The 27,111-nt window shown below is 43.1% G+C and overlaps 1 protein-coding gene across 1 annotated transcript in view; it reads left to right on the top strand.

Annotated features, from left to right (window-relative positions):
• The window catches only part of IKBKE (inhibitor of nuclear factor kappa B kinase subunit epsilon), a 287,793-nt gene extending 261,037 nt beyond the window's left edge, over nucleotides 1–26,756 (top strand). The window contains exon 22 of the mRNA XM_086923415.1: nucleotides 25,751–26,756. Coding sequence (XP_086779541.1) covers nucleotides 25,751–25,784 — 34 coding nt within the window. The 3' untranslated portion in view covers nucleotides 25,785–26,756. The remainder of the gene's footprint in view (nucleotides 1–25,750) is intronic.
• Nucleotides 26,757–27,111: the final 355 nt, after the last annotated feature.

Below are 27,111 nucleotides of genomic sequence, written 5' to 3'. Positions count from 1 at the left end.
TCAAATATTTTATAAACTGTAGAGAATCGGGAAATATCAAAATCATATTTGATATTTTGGCTGTGTTTGATTCTTTCACTGATAAGTAAAATGGCTAGTTTCATAAGAATCTTTCCTAATATGTGTTACTCAGACACCGATCCCAGGATGCTTGGTTCAGGGAAGACCTGGCTTGGCAGTTCGGGCTGGGCTGTTCCCATAAGGCACAGGGTCAAAGACTGATTTGCATATATCTGGGTCTGAACTGAGGTGGCAAAGTGAACTAAAGAATGATGATGGATTTAACCCAGATCTGTGACTGGCGGTGAGTGTCTGAAAAGTTTCAGCGCTCCGTCCATCATCTCCTTGTGTTTGCTTTGTTTACCTAAGTTGGCAGGGTATGCCCAGACGTGGGTCCCTTGCTCTCTTTGCAACTGGATTCAAGCTAGTCTGGCTGATGAAGGGTGTTTCCCAGGAACCGGTCCCAGAATGCTTGTTTCCAGTTCAGGGAAGACCTGGCTTGGCAGTTCGGCTAGACTGTTCCCATGAGGCACAGGGTCAAGTCTGATTTGCATTTAGCTGGGTCTGAACTGAGGTGGCAAAGTGAGCTAAAGAATGATGATGGATTCAACCCAGATCTGTGACTGGGGGTGAGTGTCTGAAAAGTTTCAGTGCTCCGTCCATCATCTCCTTGTGCTTGCTTTGTTCGCCCTAAGTTGCTAGGGTATGCCCAGACGTGGGTCCCTTGCTCACTTTGCCTCTGGATTCAAGCTAGTCTGGCTGATGATGGGTGTGACCCGGAAACCAGTCCCAGGATGCTTGTTTCCGGTTCAGGGAAGACCTAGCTTGGAAGTTCCGGCTGGACTGTTCCCTTGAGGCACAGGATAAAGACTGATTTGCATATATCTGGGTCTGAACTGAGGTGGCAAAGTGAACTAAAGAATGATGGTGGATTCAACCCAGATCTGTGACTGGCGGTGAGTGTCTGAAAAGTTTCAGCGCTCCGTCCATCATCTCCTTGTGTTTGCTTTGTTTACCTAAGTTGGCAGGGTATGCCCAGACGTGGGTCGCTTGCTCTCTTTGCAACTGGATTCAAGCTAGTCTGGCTGATGAAGGGTGTTTCCCAGGAACCGGTCCCAGGATGCTTGTTTCCAGTTCAGGGAAGACCTGGCTTGGCAGTTCGGCTAGACTGTTAACATGAGACAAAGGGTAAAGACTGATTTGCATTTAGCTGGGTCTGAACTGAGGTGGCAAAGTGAGCTAAAGAATGATGATGGATTCAACCCAGATCCGTGACGAAGGGTGAGTGTCTGAAAAGTTTCAGCGCTCCGTCCATCATCTCCTTGTGCTTGCTTTGTTCGCCCTAAGTTGCTAGGGTATGCCCAGACGTGGGTCCCTTGCTCACTTTGCCTCTGGATTCAAGCTAGTCTGGCTGATGATGGGTGTGACCCGGAAACCAGTCCCAGGATGCTTGTTTCCGGTTCAGGGAAGACCTAGCTTGGAAGTTCGGGCTGGACTGTTCCCATGAGGCACAGGATAAAGATTGATTTGCATATAGCTGGGTCTGAACTGAGGTGGCAAAGTGAGCTAAAAAATGATGATGGATTCAACCCAGATCTGTGACTGGGGGTGAGTGTCTGAAAAGTTTCAGCACTCCGTCCATCATCTCCTTGTGTTTGCTTTGTTTACCTAAGTTGGCAGGGTATGCCCAGACGTGGGTCGCTTGCTCTCTTTGCAACTGGATTCAAGCTAGTCTGGCTGATGAAGGGTGTTTCCCAGGAACCGGTCCCAGGATGCTTGTTTCCAGTTCAGGGAAGACCTGGCTTGGCAGTTCGGCTAGACTGTTCACATGAGACACAGGGTCAAGACTGATTTGCATTTAGCTGGGTCTGAACTGAGGTGGCAAAGTGAGCTAAAGAATGATGATGGATTCAACCCATATCCGTGACGAAGGGTGAGTGTCTGAAAAGTTTCAGCGCTCCGTCCATCATCTCCTTGTGCTTGCTTTGTTCGCCCTAAGTTGCTAGGGTATGCCCAGACGTGGGTCCCTTGCTCACTTTGCCTCTGGATTCAAGCTAGTCTGGCTGATGATGGGTGTGACCCGGAAACCAGTCCCAGGATGCTTGTTTCCGGTTCAGGGAAGACCTAGCTTGGAAGTTCGGGCTGGACTGTTCCCATGAGGCACAGGATAAAGATTGATTTGCATATAGCTGGGTCTGAACTGAGGTGGCAAAGTGAGCTAAAAAATGATGATGGATTCAACCCAGATCTGTGACTGGGGGTGAGTGTATGAAAAGTTTCAGCACTTCGTCCATCATCTCCTTGTGTTTGCTTTATCACATTTACCCACAGAGAGTTGGTAAAAACTCTTAAGACATCAGCCCCAGTTTCTAGTGAGCCAGTATTGTTAATAGGTGAATTGCCAACACCTCATGCTTTAAACATTCAATGCAAGGTATAGTGAAAAGTATATGTGAAAAGAGCGCTATCACCAAGCATCTCGGATAGTGGTGAAAACATGACACCAGACTTTTAGAAAACATGGAACGCAGTGTCACTTGGATTACTCTGCCAAAAAGGTTATTTCCAAGTTCAACAAGGTTTAGAGTGATATTGTTAGTATTTGCAGTGGTTCAGCTATGTATATAAACATTTTGTGTGATGTCCTGTCAAAATTGATACCTGAGCTGAAGTGCTTCCCTGTAAGAGATCCTTGTCACTTGTTAGATGGTATGCTGAAAGCATATTTAACATCTTCAGAGTTAATGAGGAATGCTATTGACTTTTTAGTCCATTCTGGTGCACTGTTTTCTTGTGCACAGGAACTAAAACGCAAATATTTATAATTTCATGCTTTTTATAACATCAAAGAAAGAGTCATCCCAACTGTGTACCTTAGCTGATGGTTCTCAGTCCAATGTGCTACGAATGCCATATCATCCAAGTGGCAACCATGTACATAATCTTTGCTGAGTAATGATGCCAAAGGCAAGAAATGTGAGGATCTTTTGTTGCATATTGACAATTATGTGAAAAAGTACACTCTACTGCATTCTTAGATTTTTACAGCAAAACATAACTGCTGTAGTGGACATATTAAAAAACAAAAAGCAAGTCTGGGAACACCCTTGTCTGCCAAGTGTTCAGCATAATTGGTGTAGATGTGATACATCTCCTGGAGAGTAGGCTGGGCTACACATTTAGTGAATTTGGCACTACAACATGTTCCATGTTAGAGTGCTTGCCACTTGGTAAGCAAAGCAATGTTGAAGAGCAATTCAGGAACTTTTATTTTACAATGTATGAGAAATGGCTTGCAATGATGTATAGAAATGTCCCTTCACCACCAATGGCATTTGAAGTCAATTAAACCTCACTGTGGTACTCTGTACAAGGTCTAGATCCCTTCCGTAAAGAGGAATTTCCTCTGTAGTTTCAAAAGTGTTGCTTCATTTTGGACCGCTTCAATAACTCTGACGGCATAAGCGCCCCGCGCAGTGCAATTTTTGCAGAACCTGCCTTGAGAATCGCAATCCTCAAGTGCACCAGTATTGGCATGGAAAGCTATGTTAGTGGCCAGAGTTAACAAATTGTATACTGGCTGTTTTGGCGTTTCCCTTCTCAAGTGCCAATGTTGAGAGGGCCTTTTCACAGAAGTTTACATGGGACGGAAAGAGGAAGCGCACATGACTAAAGACTCACTGAATAAGTATTGTACGGTGTACTACAATAAATAAGTTTCATTTCATTTGCAAAAGTATATTTGGATCTCATATACACTATACATGCACTGTCTACGACTACAAGCGTTGTGTGTTGACGGTCCTGAGGCGGAAAGCCGGGACTTGTGTTTGTGCCTGATTGAAAGTGAGAATCGCCATTTTTTAAAAATAATACTGCTGCATTGCACTGAACTTTGTTTTCACTAGTGTTTTTAAATCTTCCTGAATGCTAGGAACCATTTGACATTCCCGACCGCTCCACTTACCCAATTAGACTGTCCATCCCCTTCGCAGCCGAGTTGACGCTGACAGGGGTGTGACTGGCTTTAGCGCCCGCCATCTTGCTGGGGAAAATTGCGAGCGGTTCAGTGCTCGGCCCCTCCCTCACCCACAACTACAAAAACCCTCACTCCAACCCGCACTGCTGACTACGAGCGTTGTGTCTTGACGGTCCTGAGGCGGAAAGCCGGGACTTGTGTTTCTGCCTGATTGAAAGTGAGAATCGCCATTTTTTAAAAATAATACTGCTGCATTGCACTGAACTTTGTTTTCACTAGTGTTTTTAAATCTTCCTGAATGCTAGGAACCATTTGACATTCCCGACCGCTCCACTTACCCAATTAGACTGTCCATCCCCTTCGCAGCCAAGTTGACGCTGACAGGGGTGTGACTGGCTTTAGCGCCCGCCATCTTGCTGGGGAAAATTGCGAGCGGTTCAGTGCTCGGCCCCTCCCTCAACCACAACTACAAAATGGCCCCCCCTCACAGGGAGCGCAGCGGACGGGCACAGCGGGCGCGCCGGTGGCGCACCGAAGGCAAGCCCGTCGGCGCCCGTCCACGCCAGTCCCGCGCCCAGCGCCGGACACTATGCCACTCTTCCTAATAATCAAAACCTCCAATACTCCAGCACCCAGCTCCTTGAGCTGAACCGATGCCCGTGTAGCTCTATGTACAGAGCATACCTTGGAGGTCTCTCCTCATCTTTTTGCTGTGCCTCCTGTGGCCTGCACATACCCCACAATCCCCTTCCGCAACCCCATAAACTTCACCATCTGCCCACAGCCATAAGTAAACGCCCTACCGCGAACTCCCATCTGCCTACCAATAATAACCCCAAGGGTGAAACAGACCCCCCGGCGGTTGAAAATAGAATTCTGAAGTGCATATTGTTGAACACAAGATCAATGGTCAAGCACAAACATGACATTTCTGCCCTGATCACAGACCATGACGCTGATCTAATGTTTCTAACAGAAACTTGGGCATCTGATACCTCAGGACCGGACTGGAATGATGCAGTTCCTGTAGGATATCGTGTAGAATTTGCTAACAGACTAGGAGCAGTGGGGGGTGGTATTGGGATTAACTATAAATCGCATTTAAAAGTTTTTTCACTACCCGAGCATGGTTTAGAAGCGGAAGCCATGAGCTTTAAAATTATAGAAAATAATTGTATCATATTTGCTGGCCTGCTTGTGTATCGCCCCCCTGGTCTGAGAGCGCCGTCTATTAGAGCTCTACACACCCTTCTTGAATCTACATCTAATTCCAACACATATTCCGTTCTGGGTGACTTTAACCTTCACTTAGAAGCAAACAATGACTCTGACTCAACGACTCTAATTGACAATTTTCTAAGTCTCGAATGACTCAGCTAGTCTCAAACCCCACTCACATCGCAGGACATACCCTTGATGGCATCTTTACTAACAATGACCATATCAAAGCTATCTCGACCGAAGCAGTCCCCTGGTCTGATCACAGTGCTATCTTTTTTAATATGTCTCTGACTAAACTTACAAATCATCGAAGAGGCCTTATGCTTCCCGAAAAAACACGTCCTTGGAACAAGCTTGAACCCGCCCTTTTAGCTGAGTCACTTGCAAAAGATCCCCCTGCTCTTGAAACCGGCAACACTAACCTAGGAGCGATCAAATTCCAAAATTGGATTAAGCAGACAGTCGACCAGCTAGACCCTGTAGAAATAAAAAAAGCCAGAAGACGATCTGCCACTGCACCGTGGTATTCTACAGAGGTGAAACACATAAAACAAAAATGCCGACGACTTGAGCGGTCGTGGCGTTCGGACTATAGTGTTCAAAACAAACAAATATATACCAAAGCCCTGCAGGATTATAAGACAGCAATAGTACAGGCTAAATCAGCCTATTTTACAAATAAAATCCAGGCAGCTTCTAACACTGCTAAAGAACTATTCAAAACTGTCACTCATCTGACTAAGACCCCCCGCGACACTGTTTTCAGCCCTGACCAAAACTTTGTGACTAATATTGCTACTTCTTCCAACACAAGGTCCAGACAGTTTATGATGACCTTAGCTCATCTGCATCAATCACACCCAAGGAGAATAATGACACTGCCCCCCTGTCTGGTCCTAGCTATTCCTCTTTTCCCCCATTAGAGGAGTCACAGGTGGCAGACCTCATCACACAGATGAAGTCTGGGTCCCCACTAGATCCCTGCCCGCCAGGTATACTACACATGATTCCACTGACAGTGGCAGCTGTTCTGACCCCCTTGATTAACAACATTATCACCTCGGGTGATTTCCTGAGCAGCTGGAAAAAAGCCTGCATTCGACCTATTCTGAAGAAGGATTCGTTGAATCCTGCCGAACCAAAGAACTAGCGGCCAATATCCTGCCTACCGCTACCAGCCAAGATTCAGGAAAAAGCCATCAACCTAGAAATGATGCGTTATGTTGATCACAACACACTCCTAGACCCCTCTCAACATGGATTCCGCCCCTCCCATTCAACAGAGTCTGCCCTGATCATGGCAACAGAAAACATTCGAAGAATAATGGACGAGGGTGGCAGAACGGCCCTGATCTTACTTGATTTTACAGCGGCGTTCGACACCGTGAACCATTCAATCCTGTTAAACAGATTAAAAACACTTGGATTCGCGGGTTCTGCCCTAGCCCTCTTAACATCTTTTCTGGACTCTCGAATCCAACAAGTGCATTGGGAAGGTCGTACATCTGACGAATTCTCCCTTCCAGGGGGGGTCCCTCAGGGATCGGCACTATCGCCCACCTTGTTTAATCTATATGTCACCCCCCTAGCTGCCTTAATTCAATCTCATGGTCTAAAATTAGTGTCCTTCGCTGATGACACTCAAATTGTAGTCTCAGTATCCCGGTCCATCCAAGCCACTGCAGAGCGCTTTAAGAACTGTCTTCTCAGTGTAAAAAACTGGATGAGCCTTAACTTTTTAAAACTAAATACGGACAAGACCGAGATAATCGAGTTCGGCCAGAAACCATCGATCTGGAACAACCTCTGGTGGCCCCCGGAGGCTGGCTCTTGTCCTAGCCCAGCAGAAAAGGTTAGGAATCTTGGCTTCCTGGTTGATAAAGAACTTTCTTGTAAGGCCCAGATTAACCAGGTAACCTCTACATGCTTCCATACCATCAAGGTCCTTAGGAAAGTTCTACCCTACATCCCTCCAACATTGCAAAAAACTGTCATGGGCGCCCTGGTAATGTCCCGAGTGGATTATTGCAACTCTCTCTACTTGGGCATAGGAGAAAAACAACTGAACAAACTGCAGGCAATCCAAAACGCCGCAGCCAGGGTTCTGCTGAATTTACCCTATCGTCACCCAACATCCAAAGTCATCAGGGAACTTCACTGGCTTCCAGTCAGGTGTAGAATACAGTTTAAGGTTCTCTGTCTGGCTCACAGATCCGTGTCTCGGTATGGGATCAGATGATCTTGCCAAACTTCTCCCTCGATACGTGCCATCACGTACGCTGAGATCAGCCAGTCTTGATCTAATTTGCCAACCTAAATTAAGAAGAACGAGCTGGGGTGGCAGATCTTTTTCCTACCAAGCTTCCAGACTATGGAATTCTCTGCCCCCTGCACTGCGCTCACAAAAATCTAAACTATGTTTCAGAAAGGCACTGAAAACCTGGCTCTTTTCCTCGCATTAAGATCGGCTCACACCGCTCTCTCAAGTAATCCAGCGCCAAGACGCCGTGGCATTCGAGCGCTTTATAAGTACTTCAGTCAGTCAGTCTATATACCATGAGCTATCAGTGCAGAAAGCAAACAATAATAAAGGCAAAACATTCCATAAATACCGGAAAAACACTGTTTCTGTTATTTTTAATGGCACAAAAATGTTTAACGACTGACAACCACTGTATTTTTAACGTTTTGAAATCACTTGAAAAGACTGAAAAAACCCCACCCGAATGTAACAAAAATAGAAACTGAAAACAGGAAAACCTACCCATGCTATAGTTACAGAATAACCACTTCACTGGGAAACCCAATCTCCTATAGATGTTTATGCATATCAGTATAACACAAACAAGAAGTTCCGTAACCGCAATAAATCAAATCAATAACAAAATCCGCTGCTCAGAGAACAGTTTCTGGTCTTTTTTTCTATACATGAGTAAAAGCTAGAACCATCCAAGTTAAAGTCGTAAATATGAGGATGCTTTGCATTCTGGGAAATGCAGAAAAATAGGAAAAACTGTACGTTCGAGAAGTATGGATATAAGGGAAAGTGTCGGCATCACAGAAGCTTGGTCAAGAGTGTTCTTGAGTCCGTGGAATTTGAGTGTTTAGCCTAAGCCCCACTCTGCAAAGAATCAAAGAGAATAAGGTCTAAACCTCTCAAAGTCCAAGCAAAAGTGGCAGCAGTCTCAGTCAGTGTAGACTCCAGTTATTTTCAACAAATTCACTCAGGTTCCACCCCTCTGTTCATATCATCAGGGGTTCCATTGTTCTTTTCCATTCTCCCGTGGTAAGCTGCAACATTCATGAAATGTCCCACACTGAACATGGGAGCAACATCGTCCTTGTCCAACCAAGCCATGTTGCAATAATGCTTAATAGGGCTATTCAATTAAGCTTTGGCTATCTATGTTCCTTTGTCAAGGTTTTCTTCTTAGGTTCTCCCTCTATCGCTAGTACATTGTTGTATCTATTCTCAAACTATCAATGTATGTGAATGCACCTGCAAGGGAAAAGTCATGCAAGCAGAAGTGGAAAACAATATTTTATGCAGAATGGAAAACAGGCCTAGTAAGGGTAACTTTAGAATATTAAATCAATGGTGCACATTTGATATGCGTGTGTACTTTCCAACTTAAATGATTATAAACTTGTCAGTGCGTTAGATTCATATTGTATGTGGGATACAGTAAAATCTTTAATGCACGTGGAAGTATGACTAAGAAGTACATGTTGAATGAAATCTATTAGTGTACACATTACATAAGTCTTTATTGTTTCTAAATTAAACACATCCTAAATAGATGAGGATGGTTTATTCATTAAGTCTTCTAACAATATCTCATTTAATACAGTTAAGGCACCCAGTGTATATGTATGAATTATCTAATTCTACAGTGAATGCACTTCAATATTGATGTCAAGTGTAACACCTTTTTCATTAATTTTGTTAAATCACACAGGAACCACTTGCTAAGTGTACTTTTCATGTTGCGTATTTGTGACGTGTAAAGGTGGACCCAAAATTACGGTGCTCCAATAGGAAGAAATGTTCCATCCTGTGGAAGGCAGCCACTTTACTTAATCCATTCACAGATTGTTTCCAGGGCTGCTATTTTGTGGTATGGTCTAATGCATTCTGGGTGTTGTGGTTTGCTTCCATTGATCTAAATAAACTATCGTATAGTAAGCATAGGAAGGGTGTACAGGATAGGACAGCAACTCTTTCCACTCGTCCCAACACATGCACTCTAGCAGGGAAAAGATGCAGGTCCTGGTGCTCAGCATTTAAACATCAAGGCATTGATTATGAGTGGCCCGTTAATTCCCATGGGCCTGGTAACAAGGTTTCTAAAGGACTACTCGTAATGAGGTCCTCAGTGGCAGAAGGGGAGGTCAAAGAGAGCTGGAGGCAGTAGCAAGAGGAGGAGTGGTGGAGAAATGTGAATAGGGGAGGGGTGAGGTAAAGAGTTGACTAGGGAGGAAAAAGGATGAGTAGACAAAACTGAAGGGGCATAGGAAGAGATGTGCAGAGAGAAAGGAGGGGAGAAAGTATAATAAGATGTGAGACAAAAAATTAGAGCAAGATGTGGCGTCAAACAACAAAGTAGGAAGAGAATAGGCAAACTGTAACACATTTAGTAGGTTATAATGGGGCAAATGATTGTGAGATGTTCTGCTAATCAATGTGGTATATCCAAGTAAAATGAAGGGTTAGTGGGGGTGATGGATGTGTCTTCTGAATTGTAAACGTTATTTGTAGCATATATATAACCAGTTGCAATAGTTCTCTATTTTGCATGGCCTGGTAATCCAGTTTTGAGACCTTCACAGAGGTCACTTAAAGCATCAAGGGCTCACACAGTGGAGCGGTAGTCTGGTGTTCACTATCCATGATATTACAGTACTCACACATTGCTAGAGCTCTCTCGATGCACTTCTGTCTACTTATGTGCACTAATGTATCACTGCACTGATACGTACACAAAGCTCTCACAAAGCACACCTGTTCAAACTTTCATTGTGTGCCAAAATCTAAATACAGCATTCCTGAAGTTAGTTGGGCTCAGCTCACTCCATGGGGTGGGTGGTTGGATGGGAGAGGTGTGGCACAGCGGCCAGGGCGGCTGACTCCGGAGCGCAGGGTTCATGGTTGGATCTCCGGCGGAAGTTCATATCAGCACCATGTGAGTCTGGGGAATAGTTGTCTTAATCTCCCCGACGGCCCCTAGCGCCTTGAGACCCTTAGGGGTGAGTAGTAAGCATGGGCGAATTTTGCGAATCTCGCGTTCGCGAATTTTGCGGATTTGCGAACTCGCAATCCGCAAAATCCGCGAATTCTCGCGAATTTGCTGATTTTTTTTTTTTGTGTTTGCGCGGGTTTCTGCCAGTTCGCGAGGGTTTTGTACAATGTCGCAAATTGCGAACTTACCTGTCGGGTCGCAAGTTTCGCGAACTTGTTGTTTCTACGTGTCCAGCCTGTTTGGGACACTCTTCTTCATCACTGCCACTCTCTGTCACCACTGCCACTCTCTGACTACTCATGCCACCCTCTGGCCCACCCATGCCACCCTCTGTTTCATCACCACACCCTCTGGTTGTCCAGTGTACATTATTTTCGGCAAAGCAAAGCACACCTTCCCTGCCTCAAGTGACCTGAATTAATTTGGGGCTGATTAATGTGTCACAGAATATTTTTTTAGCTGGCACCTGCTTCCTTAGTGCTTCCTGATTAGTGAACTTTTGCACTTGCTAAGTGCTTTCATTGTTGCAAAATTAGTTACAACACCTGCCCTGCCCCAACTGACAATAATGAATTAGGGGCTGATTAATGGATTTGAACTGCCAGCCTGGCTCCTGCTTGTCTCCCTTAGCTGTAATTCAGGACCTTTGTGGCATATGTGTAACTATTCTGAGGTTCAGAGCAGGGTCACATAATAGTTGCAACTGGCAACTGAACTCTGGAGGGGCCCCTCAGCAAGCACTACAGGAAATGGCTACTAATGATGAGCCTGAACTTTTGAACCTGGTAAGTAGTTTCAGTTTTGATTAGATCGTATTTCTGCAATTTTGCACTTATTCGCGGGGCGCGAAGTTGTACTGGGAAGCCGCGAACTCACGCGAACAGTGCGAGCAGTGCGAGCAAAATCCGCTGCTCGCGGATTTGCGGATTTTGCGGGAGATTCGCGAATCTCGCGGATTGCGAATTTCCCGAAAATCCGCAAAATCCGCGAGCGAAACGGATTTTCCGCCCACACCTAGTGAGTAGTTCACACTTTACAAACACCGGATTGGGATTTGGATTTAGTTGGGGGATGTTCCTCTTTCTGTGAAGATGTCTTTGTGGATAACAGATGGGTTACAGAGATCAACTTACCTAGAGCTTCACAGCTTTGAGTCCCAGGGTAAATGATTTGGTTTTCATCTTTCTAAAGTTAATTAAATGATTAGTGAAAAGAATAGTTTATTACTCTCAAGGTAGTTCACCTAAAGTATACTACACAAATACGACCCCTGCCATCTACAATCCCCAAGTGTTTATGTAAATTACGGAGTAGAAGAGAGTAGTGCACCTCTGGACCAGTCGTAAGGCACCTAGGCATTTTCCTAGCCACTGCCAGGTATTAGTTGTAGCCCATCCTTAAATAATTCAAACTATTGCTCAAAGTTTAAATATTTTTTGTTTAGCCTACTAATCACTGGCATGATTGTAGCTAAGGTTCGGTTCTGTACTGAGAAGTTATATCAGAGTAACAAGCTGTAACAAGTGACCCTTCAAGGTCACATAGATCCTGGGATCTCAAAACGACTTGATGACAGAGAACCCAGTGACTGAAATTAGGCTTGGGATTGTGGAAAGTTTGTGATCACAGGGTATATTTGGACCCCTTATAGTATCTGCAGATTTCCCCCGATCAAGGAACCATCTCTGGCATTAAAAGGCCACTCCTATTATAATGCTAGCCATTCCTAATATATTATGGTCATCTTTGGCAGGATGTTGTCACCAGTGGCATAATGTTGGCCATCCTTGCCATATTCTGCACATCATTAGCTCAATAGACCACATCTCTGGCATGATACGGGCACCATTCTGGTCATGACTGGCATATTCCCGGCATCTTAGGAACCCACTTTTTTGTTGTTGTCTAAAAGATCTGCACAACTCATCCCAAGATAAAGGAAAGTAACAACTTTAGGGCAGTGCAAACTGTGCTCAACTCTAGCACCTGTATGTGCAGCCATTGTTCCGATGGATACCAAAGGACTTCCACATTCATCTTCTGGATGTGAGTGCCCCAGCCCAGCAAGAAGGTGTGTGTGTGTGTAAAAATGATGGTAATTGGAGAGGACTGAAGGGACAACTCCCTATGATGTGGGAGGGGCACATCATAGGGATGGGCGGATGGAGGAGAAAAGGTCCCTTTGAGCAAATGTCCGTGTGAGCAAAGAGGCTCGCCAGATGCAGGGATCTCATTCATCATCTGGTTATGTACAATTACATCAAACTAAGTAGCCGAAGAAACTGCAGGACCGGGATCAGATTCCAATGATATCCTGGATAGTCCAGATCCTCTGAGGAGGAGTAAAAACCTTTACTCAGGCAGTGTTTATGATCACTCTAATAAAGCCCAATCTTTCAGTTGGTGTGAGGTTGGACTTCTGCTGGTTGCAGGAGAAACCCTTGTGTGTTGTCTGTAACTAGTTCTTTGACAAAGTGTTGTGGTAGCATTCTGATGAGGCAGCATTCTGTTGTTGGAGATTGAAGGAGATGGGGCTGTTCATGGCTCTTGGTGTGGTTGGAGTCTTTAATCCAGTATACATACTAAAGATGCATTGGAACGTCTATATCACCTCAGAAATTTTAGACTCTAACATCATGCGATGAAGTGGGGTCAAAGTGTGCTCCATATGATTTGAGACCAGCACAGGGCACCCAACTACAAGCAATTGTTCAAGTATGGAAATAGATAAACTACTGATCTCCTAAAGCAAGTCATCGCTATAGTGAGTACTTTAGTGAAAACATTCAGGTGCTCGAAAGACCAAAACTACAAAGAATTGATTGTGCTGTGACCCCATTGTGAAGTAAAGTTACTGGCAGACGGAAATGGGTGTATTTGAGATCCATGGACATCACCCAATCCTGCACTTTCAAAGCCAAGGGGACATCGCTCAGGAACAGCATGTTGATTTTATTCCGGCAAACATAGAAATTCCCATTCCTGAATTGGAATTGGAATGAGGCACCCTGTGTCCCACTCCTCCCAGGACACATCTTCTATGACCCCCCTTTTGCTATATGGCAACAATTTCCACCTTTACAATTGAGCAATGGGCCTGAAGTAAAGCTCCTTGCAGATGAGGTACGATCCAGATGAGTGGATAGAAAGGGATGGGTGTATCCCTTGTGGACAAGCTGGAGCACCCAGCGAGCTGCTGTATTTGCCTTCCAATGAGTCAGAAAATGTAAGACCCTTCTCCAGACGAAAAGCTCATGGTTGAGGGAGGACAAATCCATCTTCTTTTGATGTGACAGAACCAGCAAAGGATTAAGGCTGCTGCTGCTGTTTTTGCTGTCCTTAGGTCCAAAAGTTCCCGCAAAAAGAGCAGTAGTACTGGTGCCGGCTGAGTGTTGTCCTTGGTGGCAAAGTTAGTGTTATAATTGACTTGTGTCTTCCCTGCTTCTCAGCTAGCATGAGTGTTCGAATGCCTGATGACATCATGGAATGTTTGGTGCCTGGTTTGTGTGTGGAGTGGAAGTTGATGGCAGGCAGGCTGAGCGACAGGGAGGTCGCTCCTGGTGGGGTTTTACATTTCCATCTATGTTATCCTGATGAACTTAACCTGGAACTCATCTCCTCAAAAAACGTATCCTGCTTTATACACCTGGCTCAAGGATCATCTATTTACATTTTTGGCAAAGATTTTAAAAGAACTAACGCATTGAGGAAGGAAGACTGTGAATACCCTACTCAGATACTGGAATTGAGCTGCTAACTTAAGAACTGATACTTTAAGGAAAAGGAAACGCAACTGAGGATTAACACCCTGGTCAGCCCAACTAGTGTCCCTTATCAACAGGACAGCCTGCAGCCTACGGCGTTTGACCTTCTACTACTGCCCTTCAAACACTTTACTATTGGAGCTTGCGGTCATTCTGCTGCCTTTAAGAGTTATTCCTGCCCTGCCGCCTGGGAACAGTTTCTCCAGTAACTAGTGAGTGTACCAGAGGTTTGATAAGGTAAAGGTTTCCGTGCACAGCACATCTTACTATGAGCTGTGCGACCAAGACTGTTTGCTGTCCTGGGAACTCTAAAGGAATTCGTTTGAAAGTGTCTGCCAAGTGTCCTCGAGAGCACAACCCCTATAAATTTCGTCTGGGAGAAGCTCTGCAGTCTGTGTTCCCCAGCCAGTAGGACTGACTATTGAGTCTCTCAAACTCATTTCAAGAAGCACGGTGTGAACGGCATGGAAGACGAGTTGCCTCTCTACTTGTTTAAAAGTGCTGACCTGCCGATAAGTGTGAAGAGTGAGCGGTGTTTGGTGTTTCTACTGTTTTCACTTGTTTTTTTTCGAATTGTCTTTACGTCTATCTCAACAACTAGGAATTGTTGTGCACCGTTTTCTTTAAAAAATTTCCTTGCGCACCATACGTTTTCTTGGAGCAACAGAGGAAATCCTTCATGACGTCCTTGCTTCGTCGTTCCTTTCCGCTGCCTAGTGACACCTGCATGCAGCAACGCGCCCTGAGCCATTTGGCTCAACGTCACGAACGAGCGGCCATTTTGTGCTTGGAAGCAGCACATGAAGAGTGTAGTATTACTTGCTATCCTGCGGTGGAGTTCGTTACTCCCAACCATGTTTCTAAGTCAATTGAAATGTCGCCGTCATGACCAGGATTGTGGAATTTCTCGAATTAAAGATGACGTAGAACGTGAATACCCCTTTGGAGTAAGTGCAACATTCCTGAGGGTTGCATTGAGTATCGGATTTTGCGTTGTTACTTCAATCCTCTTAATTATAAAGCACCTGAAGGACACTGGACCTGGCCTGCAGTTTGTGTGGTACTTTGAAAGACAGAGCACATCTTTAATTATTATTCTCTCTATAAGTGAGACATCAACTGGGATAAGGAACTCACTGTATTGTATTACAGCTACATGGAGCTCCTGTACAATGACTTCAATTTGGGTGAGGACTTCGGGTGAGAGGTCACTCACCGGAGTGAAAGACTTTAATTTTGTTTTATTATTAAACACTGTTTTGGTGGGGGGGAAAGTGTACATTTTATGTTCGATTGCTGCCCCTATTCAAGTGTCAAGGGTGAAGTGCACCCTATGATGTACCCTGGGTTGAGGATGTTGTATCTTACCATGGGGAGGTCAGTTTCTTTTAGGGGACGTATTCCCTATGGTGTTACGGTGTGTTAGGTTGTGGGGTGGTGTAGCTAAGCGCACCATTTAAGTTGTTTATTTTGTTAGAGAGATGTGTTCTCTTTTGCGGGGAGGTTGTGGGGCGGTGTATCTGAGTGCCAGTTTAGTTTTTGGGGTGCTGTATGCCTATATTCTGGTTCAAAGGTGTTGTGTCTTACTGGTGCTCCATTTTTTTTAAATTGTGGGAGCTGTGTGCCCCGAAAGTATTTGGAGCTAAGTGCCCCAGCTATAGGTCATAGGGAGGTGTGTTTTCCTACCCCTATTACTTGGAAGTTGTGGGAGCTAATGGCCCCATTTCAATTTTAAGAGGTTTTGGGAGCTAAGTGCCCCAGTTATGTTCCTAGGGTGGTGAGTACCCTTTTGTGGGGAAATTGTGGGAGCTAAGTGCCCCAGTTTTGTTCTTAGGGTGGTGGGTACCCTTTAGCGTTTAGGTTGTGGGAGCTGAGTGCCCGAGTTGTGTTCCACAGAGTGGATTGTACCCTGTTGCGTGTTGGTGGTGGAGCGATGAGTGCTCCAATTTTGTTCCACAGTGTAGTGTGTACCCTGCTACCTTTTGGGTGTTCTGTTCCTCAGGGTGGTATGTACCCTGTTTCATGTTGGTATGTTGGGTATGGGGCGGTGCTTGCCCCAGTTCTGTTTCACCACTTTTTATCGGTTGTGTTGTGGGTTTTCCCCAAGGGAGGGGGATGGAGCTAATCTCAATGTCCTTATATTTGAGAATGCAATGTTAACACTTTCCTTTGCAATGTAAATGTTTTACTTTCAGAATGCATTGTGTATATTGATGCTTGTGTTGTTTTCCTTAACTTCTGCATTTTGTTTCCCTTAACTTCTGCATTTTGTTTCCCTAAGGAAGGGGGTATGTTATAATTGACTTGTGTCTTCCCTGCTGCTCAACTAGTATGAGTGTTCGAATGCCTGATGACATCATGGAATGTTTGGTGCCTGGTTTGTGTGTGGGGTGGCAGTTGATAGCAGGCAGGCTGAGTGACAGGGAGGTCACTCCTGGTTGGGTTTTACATTTCCAAATATCTTATCCTGATGAACTTAACCTGGAATTAAGCTCAATCAACTTATCCTGTTTTATACACCTGGCTCAAGGATCATCTATTTACAACAGTTAGCACTTGGCAAATCTGCTTAAGCACCAATATTGCTGGTGAGACTGCTTGGACAAATAATCTAGTCCCAGCAAGCATGTGGCAGTGTAGCTGTTTTAGATGCACTCCCTGAAGTTTTCGGCTTTCCCACCAAAGAGCCTCTCACTTTTGAAAGGCATATCCATTAAGGCAACCTTGTTGTTTCACGAATAGCAGGTGGAATGCATCAAGGCAAGATGGTGAAGGGTAATCAGCATAGAACAGGCGATCATGTCAAATGAGTCGAAGCTACGTTTAAAAATTTATTTTGAGGCATCCAAAGAATCACTCATCAATTCGGAAAACTGTTGCTACATGATTTGCCAGGCTAATCACAGCCAACTTTGCCATTTCCCACAAGGTGTTGGGTGTACCTTTTTTTGTAGGCATTTCCCGGTCCAATATGGTGCTTGGGCATAGTCATTAGGTGAAGAATCCTTAGGATTCAGAAGACCACCATGTATGTGATTGCATTTAAATAAAGCAATCTTTTGTTTAAAAAAGAATGCCACCTGTTACCCTTTACAAAATATATGAAAAGTTACACATACTTTTTTAGGAGTAGGTAGTAGAACCATGGACCACTGCTTACTCCTAACAAACGTGTTTGTCAACATTCACAAAGAAGAAAGGGTTCCTTGGGATCCCTTTCTTGTTTGCGAATGGGTTAGCAACTCTTTTTAGTCGGTGGTACAATATTAATATTTGTGACTGGATTTTAGTCGTAAAACATTTATACTAATATACATGGTAAGGAATCAGGATTTGGAAAGGACGTTAAAAACACACCCCTTCCAAATATCTATTCCTCATTGTTTCCAACCCATTAAAATATACCAAAAACCTTTTCAGAACCGTTAATTAGGTTTAGTAGATTTCAAAAAGTGTTTTAGCAGTCCCAGTCCCTTAGATTAGCAAAATCTGAGGTTTGCAACCATTTAAACTCTTTGTACATGAGGCGAGGGGAGGCTCCTCCGTTTGAGCGCAGCAGGGACAGTTGAATAAGTAAAATTAGATGTTACTGCCATTTTACTTTTAACGTCGCAGTGAGAGGGCAGGGGGCGTGGCTGAATCCTGCAATTGTAGGATCACAGTTGCCTCTGCAGTGCGCATGTCAGGTTAGCCAGCTCTATTGCTACGGCCAGCCGAGATGCGCAGTGCACACCCAGCAATGCCATGGTAGTGTAGCAACCGGGGTATTGCTGGCACAGGCCCCCAGCCACAAAATGAGTGCTGGATTAACCTGCTCCCACCAATGCTGGAGCTGCTCTCAGTATGAGAGTTACAGAGCAATGGGGGAACCCGAACATCCACCAGGCCCGGGTAAGATACAGTACAAAAATAATGGTCAACGTGGAAGTTTATTTTACCATGAAATCAAAACATCACCTTGGTAAATCAATTAATACGATTTATTCACATTCAAAATATGCTTATGTTCATATTTAGATAGTCGATTTGTCTAGGTAGTTCTAATGGTAACATTCATTGCCTTTCTCATATAATCAACTACACTCGTATTCTCCATCACCTGATTAATAAGAACAATGAAATTACTCCTAGGTGTCTCCACATGTCCTGATGAAGACCCCAGGCTAAGGATAAAATAACAACCAGGGTGTCGAAATGTTGACGGTCTTTCTTGTTTTGTTACGTACAGACAACAGAAATTGATTTCCTGTGTCACGAGAATACTATGGGCCAGATATATCAAGATACCGTTTTGCGAATCCTAAATAGCGATTTTTTGCGAATCGCTATTTAGAATTCGCAAAACGGTATGTATGTACAAAATCGCAATTTTTTTGCGATTCCTTATTATTCTTTATTTGCGAATTCGCATTTTGCGAATTCGCAAATAAAGAATAATTTCCAATGCATTCCTATGGGCCAGGAGGTCCAAAGGAATGATAGTGCAATAATTCTCAAATTGCGAATTCGCAATTTGCTAATCGCAATTTGATAATTATTTGAAGGGTGCAGGGGTGTCTCAAAGACACCCTGCTGCACCCCTCAAATCTACATGTGTGTGCATGTGGCACACATACATACCCTATGGGCATGTATGAGTGTCACATGCCACCCTTACAAATGCCAATTAGGGCATTTTTAAAAGAAATCGCAAATTACCACCAACTACAAGTTGGTGGTAAATTGCGATTTCTTAACACAAATTCGCAAACCAAAAATGTGTCATACATATCATTTAAGGAATCGCAAATTTTGCGATTCCTTAAATGCTATGGCAAAATAAGGAATCGCAAATAATTGCGATTCCTTAAATTGCGATTTTTTTGATACATATCAAAAATCGCAAATCGGCCGTTTGCGAGTCGCAAAAGCCTTGATACATCTGGCCCTATGTTTCCTGCATAATTTGCCTTCATATGGCTCGATAGGCCTCTATCAGTCTTTGATGTATATATTGCACATCGTCTTTCCTTTTCTACAACCCTCATAAGCGCACACTCTTTTTGAGCACCTTCTCCTTCCCTTTCTTGGAGCACCTTTTTTGCAGTCATCTAAATATGAATATAAGCATATTTTGAATATGAATAAATTGTATTAATTGATTTACCAAAGTGATGTTTTGATTTCATGGTAAAACAAATTTCTACTGTGACCATTATTTTTGTGCTCTCAGTATGAGGGCAGCTCCAGAATTGGTTGTATTGGTGTCCACTGAGCAGGAAGGAAGTCCTTCCCTTTGCTGCTCGCGAACACTAATTGGGAGGGAGGAGCACACCGGGGTAGTAAGAAACATAAACCTTCACGAACGGACATCTATTAGCAACCACATGCTAAACTCTCCTGAAGACTTGCCAGATGTCCAGAGCCTTACAGATCATTATAAGAATTCAATGAAAAACATTTTAGATGATATGGAACCTCTCCATCTAAAATGATTGTCCACCAAAGACTCTAAGTCTTGGTTCAATGGCAGCCTAACACGGATAGAAGCAATCTAAGACTGGCGAAATACTCATGGAGAATCTTCCAACACTCTCGATCACCTCAAGCACCTAAGGTCACAGATAATTATCTACAACAAATTAATTTATAGTGCTAAAGCTAACTTCTTCAGGAATTAGTTAGACAATGCCAGGAACCAACCTAAAATATGGTTTGAACTTGCCAAATCACAATCTAGCAGGGCACCCAACCCTCTATCTTGATCTATTTTGCTACCTAACTGCGAGTAACTGGCCTTCTTTCATGGAAATACGGGAAAGATTGAAAGTGACTTACTTTCTGAATTGTCTCTCCTCCCGGTCGTTTCACACATCAGCCCTCCCCACCCTTGGGTTTGGAGCGTCCAGTTGTCACCCCAAAAATAATGCAGCATGGAGTTCATAAAAATCAGTTTATGAAACTACCATTCTAAAAATGCTATCAACATTGAAACCTTCCAACCACTTCAGCTCCCCGCGAATCTCTTCAAGGAGATTAAAACCTCTTGTCTCCACTCTGGACCAAAATAGTAAATGTATCAATTCTACAAGGTCCTATACCAGACTGCCTCAAATCTGGACAGATATCCCCCCATTCTCAAGAAAACCATGGCGCATCAAACTAACCTAAATAGCTTCCGCCCTATCTCCAACAACCTGACAAAACAGAATTCCTCCTAATTTCACCTCCCAAACAATCACTAGACATTGCAGAATGGTTGAAACATCTAACTGCCCTCGATTGCATCCCACAGGTCATTGACTCCACAAAATCACTAGGGATAACACTTGACAAGAATTTGAACATGCAGGAAGACATCAGCGCAGCTACCAGAGTAGCTAATTTACAAATGAGCATTCTAAGGAAAATTAAACCCTTCCTCCCCTTCGAGGACTTCAAGTCAGTGATTCAAGCCCTAGTTATCTCCAGGTTGGACTATGGAAATGCATCCCTTTTGGGCCAGCCACGATCAAAGTTGGCCCCCCTTAGGGCCTCAGTTAATTCAGCTGCAAGGCTCAATACCGGATCCAAGCGCTACAATCGCATCACACCGGAATTGAAATCTCTACACTGTCTCCCTCTTCAGGCAAGAATTCAATAAAAAATTGCATGCATGACACACAAAGCACTACACTACAACACCCCCAGGTACCTTGCACAAAAACTGGAGCTATCTGGTGTAGCTACATCCTCAAGAAGCAATACATCTTTACGTCTGAAACCACAGTAAATTTAAGAAGAAGAAAGCCTACGACCGGGCCATCTCTGGTGCGGCTCCAAGAATTTGGAAATCCCTTCCTTCTGAAATCCGAATGAATCCATCATCGGCGTCTTTCGAAGCACAAGTAAAACTGTTATTGATGAACAAGTTCACAGGTCCTTGGCGCATTGACCTTAACCTATTCCATACTTGCCCTATGTTGCGCAGCACCTTAGTTTTTTTTTTTTACTTTATTTTTATTTTTCATTTAAAGAAAGAACACATGGTGACAGGAGAACATTAGACATATAATATACACAAAAAAATTATACAATACAGTAAAATAAAATTTAGTTGGAAAGCCAACGCTCAAATGGTGCCCAATTCTTGGAAGCAATCAAACGCCTTCTACCCCCTCTCAACACCTGAACCGACGTCTCCAATTTGTGCCATGCAAGCATCCTAGCCTTCCAATGACAAAAAATGGGCGGTTCAGCACTAAGCCACTGAGACGTAATGCAGAGTCTGATCATGACCATTGCAATAAACAAAAAAGCATGACTATACCTTGTTCTTTCAGAGGCCATTGAATGTTCGTAGCCAATTATTATTAACTCCGCTGAGATCTTAACAGGGGTTTCGATTACCTGATTAATAAAGGCTTCAATTTCATTTATAAAAGAACGTAACTCAGGACATGCATAAAACATGTGAACAGAATCTGCAGAAAAAAGTTTACATCTAGCACAAGAAGATCCTTTAGCACCTCTGGCAACCCCCCAGCTAGCTAACTTAGCAGGAGTATAATAGAGATTAAACATTGACATATAACTTTGAGTACGGAGCGTACCTGAGACCAAGACAGACCTAGCTAATTCTAATGAAGATTTTAGATCTACAGATAAGACCCCGAATTTACCAACCCATTTACTATTCTGAGCCTCTAAGTCATCTGGGAGTTGAGCAAGAAGACACTGATAAAGTGCCCCTATTTTGGATTTTCATAATATTAATTCCACAATAATAATTTTATCAAACATATTAGGATTGCTTGAGAGATTCTTGTCGAGGAAACTTCTGAGCTGTAAATATTTTAAAAAACGATTAGATTGTAAATGAAACTTCTCTTTCAAATATAAGAATGAAGCCATCTGACCCATCTGGGCCAGATCCCTAATTTCCTTTAGACCAGCAGAGCACCATTGAATAATCACACCATCTTGAAATATTGGAGGTAATAATCCTGGAGCATTAAATGAAGTGTAATAATTCAACTTTGAAATATGACAATAGCGGCAAATTTTTTGCCAAATCGAAAATAGGGCCCAACAGACTTTAAATTTGTTTTTTTTTAAATAGCTTGGTTCAAGAACCCGGGTTTAAACTCCTTTGGTAGCATCACCAAGCGATATTGCACATATTGAGGGAGACATATGCAGGGGAATCTCAACTGAGTCTCCTAACAGAGGGACGCCAAAGTGTTGTAACATAGCAGCCCAATAATAATATAACAGATTCGGAACTGTCCAACCGCCACGTTCGCGTGGTAGACAAGTCCATTTTGCCACCCTTCTTGGTTTAGAATAACCCCACAAGAATCACTGACATATACTTTCTGCTTTTATTAATATTGCCTTAGGAATTAAAAGTGGAATATATCTAAAAAGGTATAAAAATTTCGGAAGGACAAACATCTTTAAGATATTACAACGACCAAATAAAGAGAGGTGTAGATGATCTAATCTCTCTGACTTGGTATGAAGTGAAGCAATTATGGGGGAATAGTTCAAATCAGAATCTGATCTACATTAGCCAAAATTTGAACACCTAAATATGTAGCCTCTGGAACTATAGACAGCTGTGAAAGGGGTATAGTTATTGATTGTACGATTTGCGTCTTTGCGACGTTTAGCTTATAGCCAGAGATAGCTCCGAATCGCCCCACAAGAGTCTCTAATGCAGCAAACGACACGGCGATATTGTCAGTTAATACTACAATATCATCAGCATATGCCAATGCCTTATACTCAACTCCCTGAACCCTGACAGGAGAAATGGCCTGGGACCTTTTAATCATACTAAGGAAGGGATCGATAAACAAAGCGTAAAGAAGGGGACAGCTTTGTCTAGTCCCCCTTCTAATAGAAAAATACTCTGACTCCTTCCCTGAAATACGAATTGCGGCAGATGGAGCTAAATATAAAGCTTGGAGGGCCTGAATGAAGTTCACAGAAAATCCCTTCCAGCGTAACACACCCCACAAATATCCCCAGGAGACCCTGTCGAACGCCTTTTCGGCGTCCAACAGGATCACCCCAAGAGGAGAGCTAGTGGCCTTAGCCCAATCGAGCAAAGCAATGACACGCCGAATATGATCAGTTGTGTCTCTGCCGGGGATAAACCCGTGTTGACGGGGCGAAACCAATGGAACAATAACTTGAACTAACCTAAAAGCTAAAATCCGGGAATACATTTTACTATCAGTGTTGATAAGGGCTATTGGCCGGTATGATGCGGGGTTCAACTCATCTTTGCCTTTTTTCTTGAAAAGGACAATTATCGTCCATCGCCAAGAATCAGGCACAATCCCAGCTTGTGCTGCTCTAAAGACATCTAGCATTTCTTGCTTGAATACTGTTGGAAAGGTCTTATAAAATTGTAAATGAATGAGGTCAGGTCCGGCTGCCTTACCATTAGAAAGAGATTTTATAGCAGTTTCAACCTCCTCCCAACTGATAGGAGAGGACATAGCCTCATTTTGCTCTGCTGTAACCCTCAAAGTATCCAAAGTATGAAAAAATTGATCCATGCCAATTTGTTGTTGCAAAATTATCGTAGGATCCTCTGTGTATAAACTCGAATAAATATGCATAAAGGCATTCAAAACACCACTAGGAGTTTCCTGAACTGTACCAGACTGGTCCATAACTCGAACAATCCGATTGGCCATGGCCTTTTGCTGGAGTCTCTTTGCTAAGACCTTGCCTGAATTCTCCCCAAACTCATACATTAAGGTTCGGAACTGTGTGTATTTAACTTCAAGATCTTTATACAGTGGTTCTAAAAGATTAGACTTTGCGATTGCGACCATTTTCTGACAATTATCAACATCTTGTCCCAACCGAATATTAGTACTTAGATCAAGTTCTGCTTGTTGAAGCACTTCTAATCTAGATTTAATTTCCTGCTGTGCTTTTTCCCCCCTGAAAGATGCAAATCTTTTAGTTTCTCCGCGCAGGGCAGCTTTGAATGTGTCCCAGACAATACAACCGGAAGCTGTAGCCCTATTAATATTAAAAAATTCTACAATCCAGGGAGTCATCTGTTCCTGATATTGCTCATCTAAAAGCAGTTTCCTTTCGAACGTCCATTATCTAATCTGATTGAAAGGACGATCCCATACAAGATTAATAATTATAGGATTGTGGTCGAATATGGTCCTAGGGGTGACTTCAATCTTTGCAGTTCTGACCGATTGGTCAGACAAAAAAACATAATCAAGACATCAAGACGCACCATTTTATTATGCGGAATAGAATAAAATGTATAGCCATCCTTATCTTGATAATAATGATGCCACACAACAATCAAGCCATGTTCCACAACAAGGGTCTGGAGGGCCTTAAAAACTTGGGGTTTCCGACCTACATAACCATGGGGCGTTAATATATTGATTTGACTGGAAATATCAATATTGAAATCACCACACAACAACATTGGATGAGACCATCCACCTAGTTCCATATGCACCTTAGTTTGTTATGTATCTTTGTTTGTTTATTTAGGTTCCTGAGGTAGTCACATCACCCCATATCCTCGTACCACCATTACAAGTACTTTTAATTTTAACTGTTATTATATTCTTAATGAGATAATGTGCATTCCAATGTGATGGGTGTACCCTGCTGGTCAGAAATTCCTACGAGGCTGTAAAAAATGCAGGTTATTATAATAGTGTACATTTATATAAATACAGGGTGCATATAAGGCCATTACTGTAGATGTGCAATCATAGCTTTTAGTGTGTTTAGTGCATAATCCGCTGCACCCTAAAGGTGACATGCTACAACTTTTAGAGATAAGGCGAGAGTCTAGGGGCTTGGTTCCACTGCTGTGTAAATGTACCTCGAACCTCCAAGTTCTAATTCCAATATAATAGTTCAGGGCTTTAACCCCACTGATTGCATTTTCTGCACCATAATATTACAGTGTATCACACCCTTCTGGACTCCCCTTGTTGAATAACAAATATTGCTCCGTGCCATTCTAGTTGCGCTATGCCCGAGCCTTCGACTTTCCTTCTGCAAATCATTGTAATCTGGTCTTTCCATCCCAATGGCTTTTCTGATGGGACTCTTTCTTTTAAATCCCAGAATGCATTAGATTGTTAAAGAAAAACCCAGGATTGATATAGTGCGACCTTGTTGACTTGGAGTTATCTGGTGATACAGTGCAGAAATTGCTACATAAGTTCACAAGCAATGTACACGGCAAGTTCCACAATGTACTTTTAAGCAATTTTGAACCATGTACCATAATGACTCTATTATGGTTCCATTCCCTTCTGTTAGAAATCGTATTCCCTTTATGCACAAATCCTGGATATACTTGCACACTTATAGCTTACGATTTAACAATAATGGTCATTTCCACATAAAGGTGACAGGAGCTCACACAGAGAGACGAGGAGTTATTGCATTCTAATGCCTAGCTTTTAACTAAAACCTTTCAGCATTGCCAGTTAGAGCTCGGTAGCAAACATCTGCTTGAGCTCTGAAACATATCAACATTCTCCACTATTAAAATCTTTCTTTTGCTGTTTTAGGCTGAGCACAGTGACGGTGGCTCCAGGCAACTGATTCAAGACGTGGTCATCTGGAGAGAGGATGTTGCTGTATTCCCACCCACCTTGAAGAGTATTTTGGCGTTTGGGTGCAGAAGAAGAGTACGCCAGGCTAGGAACCTAATGCACGTATCCAGTGTTCAATAGCATCCTGTGCATGTCAAGCTGCTCTGCGACCTGCGGGTCCATGGACTACCAACTTTGGATTTAAGAGTCACAATTACAGTATTAGGCTACGTGGTAGACACCATGTTTTTTTGTTTTTTTGGGGCAAGACGACTATCACTCTTTGTGTTCCTTTTCATTAGTCAGTGAGACTTTCTTTATTGATTTCTGTTTTCAAAACCCGCCTTCATGTGTTCACACATCTGGACAGTCGCAGGCTGGCTAAAGCCGTGCCCACTGTTAACTAATTTGTATCTCTTTTTCCGTGGCACCAGGTTTCCCCATATTTGAGCCCTTTGTAAACTGTTCGGTATGTTCAGCCAGTTGGTTTAAGTCCATTGCATTCTTAAACGAAAGCCCAAAATTAGTGTAGTTGCTGGTGCTATAGATCAGGTGAAAAGAATAGTCTTACCTATCCTGTTTTGTTTCTAGTATTCTGGTACTTTACATTTGTTTCCCCTGCTATGAATGCTTGCCTGCTAGTATTAGAATGCAAAGGAAAATGCAGGGCTGCAGAACCTACTCTCAGATGGCATGGAAAAGCTTGAGGTCTATTGACTCTTGAGTTTGAAACCCACACGAATACAAGAGATGGATTAGTCCGATGGAGTAGTGCTTAGTCACATGATCTTTTAGAGCCCGGTTGTTCATATTTGTTTGGGGTTGAAGAACTGAATTCTTCCGCTCTCAGTTATAAATCAATCCACCACTTGTGTCTGAGCCAGTCAGTGTCTGGAAGCAGGTAATAAGAGGGCATAAGAGAATGAGTGGTGTGTCATATAATATGTAAATAAACTGTCATTAAAGAGGTAGTCTTATCAAACATAGATTCCTAATTTTAGTGACCTCAGTGCTACTTTTTATATCTTTTGTAAATTGAAATTTGAGAAAGTTCTGTAGTTATTGTTTGAGCAGCCTTCTTTCCTTACTATATGCTATACCCTCAAGTCTTAAGCAGAGGGTTCCTCAGTATCTAATAACAAAGACCCAAACAAGGCTGTCGTGGTCAGACCTACACCTTACAAAACGTATCCCGTGCCGGACTTATTTACAATGAGGAAAAAGCTTTTATCCTCTTATCTTCCTCCTGGCAAAAAAATAATACTTTTTCACTGTTAAACCCTCAACCACTCTAGCAGTGGCATGCTTCATCATTGGATCTCACTCCGGTCCCTCAA

Source organism: Lissotriton vulgaris, chromosome 5 (genome assembly GCF_964263255.1).
Source record: "Lissotriton vulgaris chromosome 5, aLisVul1.2, whole genome shotgun sequence".
Taxonomy (NCBI): Eukaryota; Metazoa; Chordata; class Amphibia; order Caudata; family Salamandridae; genus Lissotriton; species Lissotriton vulgaris.
This window is presented reverse-complemented; position numbering and strand designations above follow the sequence as displayed.